Source organism: Tiliqua scincoides, chromosome 3 (genome assembly GCF_035046505.1).
Source record: "Tiliqua scincoides isolate rTilSci1 chromosome 3, rTilSci1.hap2, whole genome shotgun sequence".
Lineage (NCBI taxonomy): Eukaryota > Metazoa > Chordata > Lepidosauria > Squamata > Scincidae > Tiliqua > Tiliqua scincoides.
In genome coordinates, this window is record NC_089823.1 from 205311599 (window position 1) to 205325598 (window position 14000).

Consider the following 14000-nt stretch of genomic DNA (forward strand, 5'->3'; position numbering starts at 1 on the left):
TTTCCCTTTGTAGCAACAGTGTCCTGTTTCTTGGAAAATCACTGAGAGGTGAAACCTGTTCACTTCCCTTGCTATGCTCACGGAATGACTTTCCTTTCTCCCACAGCAATATCATTAATTCCTAGGGAGGGCAGTAAAGTGCTGAACTTGAGACCAACATTGAGGCAGGGGCAAAAACTGACAGTAACCACTAATATTGGGTGGCCCAGCCACCACTGACTGGACCTTATCAAAGGTGCAATGCTCCTCTTTCTCTTCCTGGCTCATGGAAGGGGCAAGATAAATTTCCATATCTCTGAAACCCAAGCCCAAATTCTGTCTTTCAGATGGGATCTGAAGCAGTAAGAAAAGGGTGAATGGCAATGCATATAAATCATAGATTGTATGGTGCTTTTTTGATGCAGTTCTTAGCTGTTCTAAAGGAACTGTTCCTTTAGAACTCAAATGGGTCTTTTTCATAAACTTGGCAGCTTTTCAGTGTGATATCAATTCCATGGAAAAGATGCACAGGATTTACCTAGTTATGCATAAAGCTTCTCATGTATACTCAGCCCTCAGCTGCATAGCAGCATATCATAGAAAAACAACTTCCACATAGCTGTAGGCTGATTTTGAAGGACACTGGAAGAAGAAATAGGATTCACAATGGCAATATTTAGATGGTGTGTAGTACACTTACGTCTTGGTTGGACATATCCCAATAAGGCCTCTCTCCATATGACATCACTTCCCACATTACAATTCCATAACTCCAGACATCACTGGCTGATGTAAATTTACGGTAGGCAATTGCTTCTGGTGCAGTCCATCTTATGGGAATTTTCCCACCCTGCAGATAAATCAGCACAGTTATTTACACAACAGCAAACACTTTAGGTTTATGTCAACATTACGTATCATCATTTATTTAAAAGCATGGGGGGGGGGGTGTCAACAAGATGCCAAAATCATTCCCCCAGAGGCTACCTCTCCATCTACAGGTAAATCAAGTTTGGCATAGAGCACAGAATTCAGCATCCAATGAATGATTCACAGCACAAGTCTATGTCTGTTTACTTGGAAATAAGTCCTATTATGTTCAATGGTAAGGTGGGAATGCACCTTACCACTGAACATGCACCTGGGAAGGTGCGCATAGTATTGTAGTATTATTCATGTACTTATTTTCTTTTTAAAACAACATTTTCTAGCTCTTGTAATTAAACCAATGTGCTTGAAAACACGTAGGCATGTGAGGAAGGTAAGAGGGCTGATGAGAATTTTCAATAGTTGGGGATGGGGCTTCAGTGTCCTGCAGAAGCAGAAAAACAATCATGCAAAATACACCAGAATATTCATATTTGCTAAATTTGAATAATATGCACAAGTTGTCGAATTCAGCTTTTTAACGCAGAATTTGAGTTATTGGTGGAACAGATTTTTCTTTTCTTTTTTTCCTTACTGCAGAGTACACACAAGCCTTGTCATGTGCTAGTGATGAGAAAGGGAATGTCACCCATCTGTTCTCTTTAGTCACAGGGATGCAAACCAGGAAATTGTTCTGTGTATTTTTATCAGTTCGTAGCCAGGGCTGCCCTTAAGGCTATGCTGATGCAGCTAAGAGTTCACAGAAGTATGGATCGCAAGATTATCACCGCATGCTTAGCATTTAGAAACTTGCTGCTAATACAAGGGCTTTGCTATGACAATCTTGCTTGTCTGCTGCCAAACGTGTTTGTTCAGCTTTTCAAAATATATGGACTCACATGAGTCTGTTTCCCCCCCCCCCCCGCCCAACAGAGAAATTCTGGACTTGGGCCATGCTATGCAACTGGCAAGCAAAATGGCTAGAGGCAGACATCTTCAGGGCCTTCATGAACAAGAGACCACCTTGATGGTAAGTAAAGCAAGACTTCACAACACCTAACCATCATTAGGCATTTAGTAACGGTTTAAAAGTAATACCCTCCTCAATGTTTGATTTGCTTCTTTGGAACAAAAAACCTACAAGAGATTTCTCCATTTATTTATGCTAATGAAAAAAGTGGTCTGGAGAGAGATTTCGATTCTGCAGATCCATCTGTAGATTCGTAGGGTATGCTGATGGATTGCATTATGTTCTCTCCTTGAAGTTTACTCTTATGTTTTCTTCTACTTAAACAGCATGGCTATCTCATCTGTGCCTTTTATTCTTTCTTCTTGACGCCTTCAACCTGGTGCTGGTATGGAGGTATGGGAGTTCGTAGCAAACCCTAATCAATGCTGCTACCTCTTGTGTAAAGCTTGAGTTGTCTTCATGATCCAAGACAGCACTTGCCCCTTAATGATTATGGAAATGCAAGGACTATTTGTAAAGCAATCTCCCTTTGATTTAAAAAAAAAAGAATGAAGGCAAAAAAATTAATACAGGTGGAGCCTGTTTATCCGTGGATTTTTCATCCACAGATCTGGCTCAACGTAGGTCCTCTAGACCTGCACTGAGCCAGACTCGCCCCCACCTGAGACTTCCGAACTGGAAGTTGCATTTTTTTGCCTCTTCGAGTCACTCTGAAGCCCACAGAAGTAGCGGGAAGATAAGCGCGGCCTCTGCGGACTCTGGAGAAAGCCCCCCAGAGGGATAAAGGGGCAGAAAATCTCAGATTTGAATATCGGTATCAGCGAGTGGTCCGAGAACAGATCCCTCACGGATACCGAGGCCCCACCTGTACTGCTCAAAAATTACATGCCATGCCAACACTTCACTTCCACACAACTTCCACCTGAATTGAAGCAATTGTTGTATCCTGGGACAAATTTTTGTCTCCTCTCCTCAAGAAAGTTGCCGTTGCCTGAGCACATACATTTTCAAGGAAAAGAATCACGCCTTTAGTTTATACAAATGCAAGCTAGCTGAACTCCCTGGTGGCAACTTTCTTGATGAGGGGAGACAAAGGCTTGCCGGAGGATACAGTGATTGCCACAATTCAGGTGAAGATCATGTGGAAGTGAGTGCTGGCAGGTATGTAACTTTTGAACAGTATTAAATTGCTTTCCTTCATTCTTGTTTTTTTAAAAGCCAAATGGAGGTTACTTTCCAAATAGCCCTCATATGATTAATTATCTCTAAGCCTTGAACAGGGTGGTGTCAGGCACTGGCCAGATCAAGCACTGGCCGTGAGAGGGACCATCAGAGGACCACTTGGCCAGCGCTGTGGCAGTGCCTAATTCATCATCATTGCCAGGCTTCACTCCAGGGCTCTCAAAACCTCATTGCCCTTGTTAGTGGGAAATTACAGGGCCGGACAGCCTTGGCCTTGGACAGTTACTCTGAAGAAAGGTGGGATAAAGGTGTTTCACTGTCACCAGATACATTGATAGTCCTTGCTCTCAATCGCTTTAAAAGGGGATTAGACAAATTTGTAGAAGCATATAGCATAATTTCTCCCTGGATATTAACTAGGATAGCTAAATGGAATGTTGAGATTCAGGGGCGGTATGCCAAAAACTACTTGCCAGTGGAACAAACAGTACATTCATACATCGATGAGGCAGATGCACATGCATCTCGCTTTATTCTTGACTTGACTTGACTACAGTGGCTCCTGGTGCTGAACCAGCAAACCAGTACTGGTGCTTACATTGTGGTTTGGCACTTTGGTACTGGGAGCCGCTGCATGAAAACACTGAGAAAACCATAAACATGCATGCTGACTTCTTGTACGCATGGAATTAGACAATAATCAGTGTGCAGTTTCATTCATTTACAGTGGCAATGTTAAAAAAAAAAATGTACCCACCCGGTCCATGTGTTTGACCTGACTTATAATAAGTATCTGCTGGATTTTAAAGAGCAATCATAATTTGAAATTCCTGTTGCTTTCCCAAACAGTGGAACACATCCAAATTGTCCCAAATACTGGTAGCAAAACAAGACAATGCACTGTGATGCAAATTATAGATATTCATTGCAGCTCTTTCAGAAGGGAAAACACTTTTCTATATTTGCACTCACAAAATTGAAAGGAGGGCTTTTTCAATGGTTTACCTCCTGCCCTTCTGTTTGAAGGCAGCTCTCTAGAAACCCATCTTGGCTCAAAACCTCATTGCCCTTGTTAGTGGGAAATTACAGGGCCGGACAGCATTAAGTAGTACTGCGAGAGGCTTTCTGTGTCCTTCCTCCCCCCACCCCATTTAATGAACTGCATGTTCATTACAGAAGAATGACATTACAGTGAGAATTAAACAGCACACAAAGTGGGTTTTTCTAACAATCCCTGCACTTGCAAGAACAGATGGAGAATGGAAGGCATTTAAAAGCAAAATATCTAACAAAAATTACAAATCTGCATTATAAACCTTGTACCGCCTTTTATCCGGTTGTGTATAAACTTCAAGGGTGTTTGTGATCATCGAGATATTGCTTTACAAGCTGCAGTTCTTGCTTCATTAGATTTTGCATGCAGGTGACTAAAACCCATCTAGGAAAATCAGTGAAACAATGCCTATAAAATCCTTAGGCACCAGTCCTAAAATACACTCGTGTGCGTGTGGGCATATCACTGATGTCAAAATGGGTCATACAGACATACAAGTATTTAAGATTACATGAATGTCTTTTTGGTAGTAAATAATAATGTTTCAATCCTTAGTAATGTGAAGCAATACAAAACACAAACCATCTTTAATCTATTATCTGTTAACCTATGTTAGCCATACACTAGTTCACACTCAGCGGCATAGCTAGAGTGGGTGCAAAGCACTATGTTTTGCAGGGACCCTCACCATGGCATGCAAACAGCCCCACCCCTTCAGAGCCAGGCGTATGCCTCCGTTTTGTTCCCACCACCCAGAATGGCTCCGAAAGGGGAGGGGCTGTTTGCATGACGCAGTGAGGCTCCTTGCAAAGCTTAGTGCTTTACACCCCCTCTAGCTATGCCACTGCTCACACTAGACTATATTTAACCAAGTATGAGACCAAAAAAATCAGTTTTGCATTCAGAAAGAAGCTTCCCAAGACAGTCAGGTTACAGTGCCATCATAATCATTATGATTAGTTCCATGCACAAATTAAATATATTCATGTAATTTTCACTGGTGAGATACTCAAACTTTGGCAGCTGCAGAAAGAACCTAAGCACAAAGGCTGAATTCTGGCATCCTTGAAACCAGAGGGGTGGTGGGGCAGTTTAATTTTAGAATACTGGACACAATCTTGCATGCAAGACTGATGAGCTTATCCAGGCTTTCTTTAGTGTGGCTGGCTTGTGTGAGCCAACAAACAAACTATCAACTTATAAAACTTCCATCCCCACACCAGGAGAGCTGAAAATATATTATTGAGAGAGCTACACTGGTGGTTGATGCTGATACAACAAACTAATGAGGAATGCTTTAGGTGTGATTTAGAATCATGGACACTGTATCAAAAATGTCTAATCTGCATCATATTGCTATATGTCTCTGGAAGTAAGTGGTGTAGATTATTTGCACTCATAGAAAATTGGGAATACCACAAACTCATGTATCTGAATAGTTCTGCGGACATTAAAAAAAAGACTAACCAGAATATCACATATGTATTTACATAAGGTTACAATATATCCTGTTTCAGATTTGGGAGCAAGATAGGTCAGTGATCTATCTGATCACTAATCACAGATCAGGACCTCAGATAGCCCCAAGGCAAAAGAAAAGAATACTGTTGGACAGTGTGTTCAGAAGGGTTCAGATGTTGCTCCATCAAGAATGTGGAGTTCATTGAAGATCTTTAAGTGTGTGTCAGCTACTTAGGGAGGTTGGTGCCACCTCTTCTCTCTGAGGAGCTTTTGGTCTAAAGGGCCTTCACCCAATGTCTAAAGTGTTGGCTTCAACACTGTAGGGTGTGTTTTCTCCCCTGGCTCTTTGACCATCCTCAGAACAAGACAGTTTCAATCCTGGTTTACAGCACCATGGCATGAACAAGGGATTAACAGGTTAGCCATTTCAAGTATACATATCTCATACAATGTTTGGGCTGCTGCAATTATAGACATTGACGCAGTAGGTGAAATAATGCTTCTATCTTTCGTAGGAAGCTAATGACTGAGAATATTTCCTGCCTTACCCTAGTAGTATAGGCTGCTTCAGGGTCATCTTCCAGGACACGGGACATGCCAAAGTCGGATACTTTACAGACCAAGTTGCTGTTCACTAGTATGTTTCGAGCTGCCAGATCCCGATGCACGTAGCTCATGTCAGACAAATACTTCATTCCAGAGCCAATACCCCGAAGCATTCCCACCAACTGAATTACAGTAAATCTACCATCATTCTTCTGCAAAGAAAAATAAATTCATAGAGGAAACTGTTAGTGTGCAGAGTTCCCGGCAGGGGGTTGTGTGCATACAGCCTCCTGCTGTGTGCAAGGATCTCTGGACCGGGATAGCAGTTCCACACTTGCATGACAAGAGGAACGAAACAGGATCCCTGACACACAGCTAAAGCCAGGGTGGGTTACAGACAAACATCAGAACAATGCAGCAACTCTTTCTGAACTTTCGTCTTCCCAAATCACACTGGGAATGGGGCAATAAGGGGGCAATTGCCCCACCTATCTAATGAGAATAGGTGAGGACCCATTGTCAGCAATCAGTTCAAAGTCTACTGGGAGAGGAAGACGCCAAAAGTGTTGTTTTACAGTTTGAGACCTACAGTTTCATCTTGTTCAAAACATGGACTACTCCATTACTCAATTCCTTGCCATCTCGCTCTGTAATTCACCAGGAAAGTACAGTCCAGTGACTTTTATACTAGCTTCCTAGGATGTCTGGAATGTTCCCATTTTAATTAACCCATGGCAACACGAGACTTTTAATGAGCATTTTAATCAAACCTGCTTCTGATTAAACACGGATTATTTAGAGCTTAGTATTTTAGGCTTCACCTCTTAACGTTACCTCCCCACCCTTTCCAGCAGCAGAAAAAAAAAAAACACTGATAAGCATCTCTGAAGCAGAACAAAGCCATTATAATATTTCAGTCTGGACTTCTTATGCAGCAGGTACCTACCCTGAGAAAGGCATCCAAAGATCCGTTTTCCATGTACTCGGTTATGATCATGACCGGTTTGCCTAGAAAGAAAACACCAATTCATAGATGAAGACCCAGTTAGGGGGAGGTGACAGTTTTGACCATCTACTTGGAAGGCTGAAGGCACTGAGCATGAGCCAGAAAAGAAATAAAACAGGCCCAAAGTGTTCAAGAGCTCCAGTCAGAAGATTAACACTTTGGCTGACTCGTTGACAGTCTTTAACTACAGTATACACCATTGTCTCCAGAGAATATAAGAATCCATAATTGCTCACTAAAGTAGAAATGGTGATGCAGTAATAGACCCAAATAGGCCTATTTATGCTTGAAGTAATGTACCGATAATGGCATCATTTGCTAGGGAATTTGTATGTCTGCAGGCATTTGGTTGAAAGGAATGAAAGTTATGGTTTGAGGACTGTAGACTGCCAGATGTAAACAGAGATTCAGGTGTGGCATAAACACCAAATTTCCTTTCAATTTGCTTGAGTCATAGCATCTATTTTGCGTTGCAACCTGTTTGCAAACAGATTGCATGTATTGGGTCCATACTGAAGCAGGTGAGGTCAAAGTATTCCATGAACTGCACTACAGACAAGGTCACATTGAATAAGAATAGCCAGTTCTGCAAATTCAACAGAGAGAACTAATGGCAAAATCTGAACATCAACCTTGGGTTGCTTCCATCTGATGTCATTCTAGTTGCTGTGCATTAAATCCATGATTCATTCATTAGCACATTTATTACCAGCAGCTATTCACACTGTCACTGGTTGTAGTTCTTAAAGCACCTTGCAAACATTACCAATGTAACCTTCATTCTTCAAAGTTCAAATGGTGTGACAATTCCAATTTATTACTGGCAATTTTTTTTAAAGATTGCAGTGGGGCTCTAGGGCAGGCACAGAAGTTGTTGGGGGAAAGTGTTACTGTGTTTAGATAACTCCTAGCCTAGATTTCTTTTTACAGCCAGAAATGGATAAGGAGGTAGGTTCTGCATATGAACATGGCGAAACCGTTGTGCAGCTAAACAGAATTTGCTTCTGTGCTGAGAGGATCAAGCTTAAGTGAAAGCATTTTTTCAGCTGAACAGAAAACATCCACCAGTGGGATCTGCTCAAACGCTTGGCTAGTAAAATTGGGTGTCTGTAAAATATTTTCACACTGAAAAGCTCCTATAATTGTTTCTACATTAGCACATTTTTCACTCAGCAGGTTGCCTCCACTTGCAATTCAACCAGGGGTTCCTATTTCAGAAACAACCTTTTTTTGATTAGAAAACAATATGCTAAGGAACATTAATAGCCTGTAAATTTTTTCACCTTACTATTAATTTATTTATTTATCTGGAACAGCTGGCCCAAGGCCAGCCTTTCCAGGACATTTTTGGTTCATGATTCCCTCACCACTTCAGCCAGTGCCAAAACATTCACTGGCAAGATCTCATTCCACATTTCAGCATGCAAAACAGCCTGAATGTGCAATGAAAATCAGGCAGCTGTAACCATGCCTTTCTTATTTGCATGAACAAAAGTGATTTTGTGTGTGTGTGTGCTTGTATGCACCCTCCCCCCCCCCCCACACACACACACAATTCTGACCAAGAATTCAAATCCTTAAAAGCAAAGGCTGGGGAAAATCAGCCTCTGGATGATGGATGCACATTCACCCCTTACAATATTCATCAGCGAAAATGGAACCCACTCAAATCCAATCTGCATATTTCCCTGTGTCACTTACTCTGAGCAACTATGACTAGGGCACTTGACAGAACAAATACATCTAAATGGGTTTTAATTAACCTTCTGCAATCAAAAGGTACTTTATCAATTTAAAGAAATAAGATACTCTTCATCTGCATGTATTAATTCACAACTTCATGAGTCATTATACCTATACAGGGTAGTACTGAAATGAGTGAAAGAAGAGAGTCGTAAAATGGGATCAAAGCACTGTCTTATCCTATTGAACTGTGGCTTCTGCAATTAATTTTGGTGAGATCTATGTGGAAATAAGTAACCTGAAGAGATTCAATGAAGGGATCTGAAGTCCACCACATTTTGACAAGCAGCAAATCTTGCTTCTTAATGGAGGTCTCCTGGATTCAGTGAAGGATCTTTCTGATGTCAATACCATCATGTTATACTACAGAAGTAACCACACAATATAAAAAAGTGGTTGTCTGAATCTATACGTAGTATCTATATCAGTGTTTCTCAACTATCATTCCCCACCATATCACTTCACATGGTCCACCTATTCTGAGTACCACCAGAAGTAATTGGTGATGACATTATCACCAGTTACTTTAGGGTTGGGAGGCCAGTTGCAATGTGGCAAACAGCAGTAAGAGGCTCAAGGTGGACAGGAGGGCTTTATCGAGCATGGAAAAACATGTTGTAGAGACTGCTGAGCCTAGCCTCCTACTGCAGTTTGTTGCGTCACATTCCTGGTTTTGCTGCTGGGTAGCAGGTGTCCGGGGGTCCGACGAGTACCACCAGGCACCACCTCAAGTACCACTGGTGGTACTCATGCCACTGGTTGAGAAACTCAGATCTCTATGTATACATAGAGGGGCAGGTTGTCATCATGAAATGAACTAATAACAGTACTTGATTCACTACCTACCCACAATGAATGTATACTCTCTCTCTCTCTCTCTCTCTCTCTCTCTCTCTCTCTCTCACACACACACACACACACACACACACACACAATTTGTTGCAATTTCAGGAGTATTAAACACATCCATTTATCACTAACATTCAGTGAACCTAGAGGAAAAACTGAGATGAATGTCTGCTTAAGTAACCCTGTTTACCAAACGTGTGATGTCCTGGAGGTGCCTACACTGGCTTGTTGCAAAAGGATGAATGATGGGGAGCCAGGCAAGAGAACTTACTTTGCTTTGGCCTCCCACCTTCTGTTGGGAATGTTAAATCATTTTAATGCAGTGACAAGTACATTATGCAAATGCTATCTAGTCATTTATAACTGTTACAGCTGTAACAGCTTGAGGTTAAAAGCCTCAGTGGGATTTCAATGCAGAGATTCCCTTGCTGATTCTCTGTTTTACAAAGATAGTATGAAAATGACTGTCTATAGCAAACACACCATGGCCTAAACAGAAAAGACCTTTTTTTGCAGAGAATATGCCTGTAAAATCATTTAAACTGGTTCACTTTTAATTAAGCCACTTCTGCCCAACATTGCATATATGCAACAAGGACCAAATGTATATATACCTGTGAGCTGAATAAAAACAGGTTAAGATGTTGTGGAACCCTCGGCAATCTTGTATGCTATGGACAATAACATTTTGGCACAAAGGAATTCAAGAAATTTTTGAAACTGATGAATGTCATCACTTGAAATGTAAAGCAATGTGCTTTTAGGAATTTTTAAAACTTATATAAATTTGATCAAGTTGATACATAATTACTTTCAGGATCTGTCCACATATTCTCCCCCCTCCCCCCAAAAGGCCTCTTATGTGTTAAACTCACACTCTACATTTAAACCCCAGAAGTGATGGGCACATTGCATTATAAGAAATTATAAGAAATTCAAGATGCTCCACTGTGCTTCTGAATAGGGCATGTAACAGCACTTGGCCAAGAGTACCTATGGACCCGGCCCCGTCACTGCCCACCATAGAACAGGTCTGTGCTGTTTTTGTTTACACATAGTATCTTTGTGACCACCTAAATTGTCCACATAATAATAATACACAGTAATACACAGTAATAATGATGATCGATGTTCATCTGTGAAACCAGGGAGGTATTGTGTTCAGAGAAACATAGCCCAGTCCAGTTCACTTACTATTTCCCAAGAAAGCAGCAACTTAACATGAAATAAAAAGCTGTCTTTAATGGGTAGCGTCCTAATTAGTGCTTCCATTGCCTCTGTGATGAGAAATTTCTTTCATGAATGGAATGAGCATTCTACTTGTGCAGAGATCCCCCTCTGCTTGCATAAGGACCCTTCCATGAGAGGAATGCTCCTTCTGTCAAGGACAGAGCTCCTAATGATGGAAAAAGCTGGGTGAAATACTACTTTGTGAGTATCACCATATAGCATGCTAGGCTCTGACACTCTGAAAGATCTGGTGCTTAATTTGTGGCTTATGAGACAACAGATGCTGACACTACTAGGGTGTTTTTTTGCTGACATTTTTCAACTCACCAGCTTGTTAACACCGACAAAATCAAGAGAGGTGCAACCGCTTCTGTGGGAAAATTTTCATTGGGACTGTAACAGGGCGGAAGAGTTAAACTTCTCTGCCCCATATGCAGTGGCCTCAATCTGAATGCCTCCCCCTCAAATATGCATGCATGCATGCAAACACACATGCTACTACAGCCTTTTATAATATTGAAAATACAAACATAAAAAGGGGAAAGATGTATTTGCACTCATGTCTAGCTTTGCACGTACTGAACTCCTTTCTGTAATGTACTGTTGTAGCTGGGTTTTTCCCCCTTCATTTTAAGCCGCCCTGTTAATTTTTTTTAAACAATAGCTTCACAAACCAATTCTGCTGCAGTACTGCTGACTTTCTCTGAGAATGTATACATTTAAAATCTGCAGCGAATGTTGTAATTGATTCATCAACCCAATTAATCCATTAACCTCTGCAATCCTAGTAAAAACGGAACTTGAGATCTCAGTGGATTCTTTTATTATTATTATTAATAATGCTGGCATGCTGTACAGCTATGCTCAGCAGTGTACCTGGAGTAGGGCCATCTTAAACAGTCAAGGCCTCTACTGCATAGTTTTACTTGGGTCGAGACTGAGGTTTCACAGGTGTATCTCAGTTCTGGATTGAAAAGCATGAACTGTGGGGTTTCGCTATATTCTAACCGAGCCCATTGGTACACTGAATGCAAATTGACTCTAAAAGGGAGATGAGAGGATGGGAATATGAACTTGCCCAGGTGTTGCCTGGAATAAAAGCAAATGTATCAAAGGCATAAATCAGAAAGAGCATACAAACAGGTTTCATAGTAAGGAGAGGGTTTATTTTCTTTCGAAAGGCCTGCTCCCTGCATCTGTGCCTGAAGACCCCAAGCATGCAGTACTGCAGGTTTATTGTGCACAGGCTTGTATGAACTACTCTGGGTGCTTTGCTAGCACCTGCTATCCCACCATCCTGTAATAAGTTTACCAGATGATTTTTAAAAATACCCACCTGGCATAACAATAAAAAGAGGGGTAACAAAACCCATCTGAAACAGGCACTTCTTCCCCCTCCCCATTTCCCCCTAAAACCTCCTAGTGTTATGTTGCCTTGTAAAATTATCACAGGTTGTGTAGAAATAGGGTATCGGCTGCAAAATTAAAAGTATTTATAGCTGACAACAAGATTGATGACTAGCCCTTCACTGATTTCCTCCTATTAGCTATCAGAGGATCTGCTCCATCTGTCATTTCAGTAAAAAGGGGGAAAGTGCAATGCTAATTTAATTTCATAGTAAGTTCCAAACTGTTCTGGTCAAAGCCATGATTAGACAATGGGTGACAGATCATGAAGTACTTACATTTAGTAACTACCCCTTCCAAATGGATGATGTTGGGGTGATCAAACTGGCCCATGATGCTGGCCTCGCTCAGGAAGTCTCTTCTTTGTTTGTCTGTATACCCAGCTTTCAGAGTTTTGATAGCAACACAGATTTCCCTCTTTCCTGGTACCTTCAGGCGGCCACTACAGACTTCACCAAATTCACCTATAGAAAAAGAAATAACCCAAAAGGTTAATCAGAACTGGACCTCACTACGCATACAAATCACTGAAGAATTAGACTGTAACCTCATTGGGTCAGAGACCAGTCATCTTGTACTTCATAAAGAGATAGCATTACATTAAAAATATGTGTTATTTCATTCAATTAAATTTATTTGTTGATTAATATCAGGAAATGAAACAACAGGAAACCTTTACTATGACGAATCTACCATTTGCTAACATGATAGAGCTTTGAAACTTACCAACACCAATGACTTTTTCAATCTTTATGCATGAAGCATCAATTTCTTTGGCAAATTCCCGCACAGCTTGATTGGGGTCCTCATACGTAAAAGGATCCACATATGTTCTAACACCTGTAATGCAAAGATGCTTTGCTGAAAACTGCAAGTGTAACAATGATGGAAGTTGTGTAACAATGACGGAACATTGTGAAATAACCACAAATCAGGTGTGCTCAAATGGCTGAATGAAGATTGCCTGATGCATTATTGTATAATGCAGACATACGAATTTCTCTAGGTCCATATCGTCAAATAAATAAGCAGGCTTTCACTGGAGGATGAATTGACTTGAACTGTCTTAAAGGCAGGTTCAGAAACCAAGAAAATTGCTTGGGAGAGGGGAGGTTGTCTTCATTTCAAACACTAAAGCTTGAATTCTCAAGAGGTTACATTAGAAACAATAATGACTAAGCACAGCTAGGATTAAATTTCCTCTTGAGCCTCTCTGCCCATATGGAAGGAGCTTCAACACAGAGATAGCCAGAAGGAGTGATTTTTTACAAGACTACATTTCAGGAAATAATAAGAGAAATGAAGATCTTCACTAGCACAAAAAATCTCTTCAGAATCACAGAAAAAGATGGTTTTTTAAAAAGGGGAAATTCCAATCATTTCCCACGATAGACGATGCAACAAGTTGTGCAAATTGCAACATGGGAATGGCAGCTCAGCAGGTAATTATATAGCAAGTATTTTTGCATGCTTTTTTTTTTTTTTTTGGTACAGTAACACAGCTGCTCAGCCCAACAAGGCTGTGGGTTTCTTTAGCTGGGAGGGAATTAAAAAAAAAATCATCCAGCATATTGGCTAAAATCCACAGGGGTCCTTGTGCCAGATCTGTTCATGCACCAGTTCTTCTCAAGCTGCTTTCGTTCCCCTTACTGAACCCCAAGCCACTGTATAAACTCCACGTAAGTTTTATACTGTTTGGCCTAGGG

At 41.0% G+C, this 14000-nt stretch overlaps 1 protein-coding gene across 1 annotated transcript in view; it reads right to left on the bottom strand.

Annotated features, from left to right (window-relative positions):
- EPHA4 (EPH receptor A4) overlaps window positions 1–14000 on the bottom strand; it is a 190013-nt gene that overhangs the window by 19068 nt on the left and 156945 nt on the right. Inside the window, exons 10-14 of the mRNA XM_066620651.1 lie at window positions 13021–13134; window positions 12573–12758; window positions 7006–7067; window positions 6062–6271; window positions 680–829 (exon numbers count right to left, since the gene is read on the bottom strand). Of these exons, the coding sequence (XP_066476748.1) occupies window positions 680–829; window positions 6062–6271; window positions 7006–7067; window positions 12573–12758; window positions 13021–13134 (722 nt within the window). The remainder of the gene's footprint in view (window positions 1–679; window positions 830–6061; window positions 6272–7005; window positions 7068–12572; window positions 12759–13020; window positions 13135–14000) is intronic.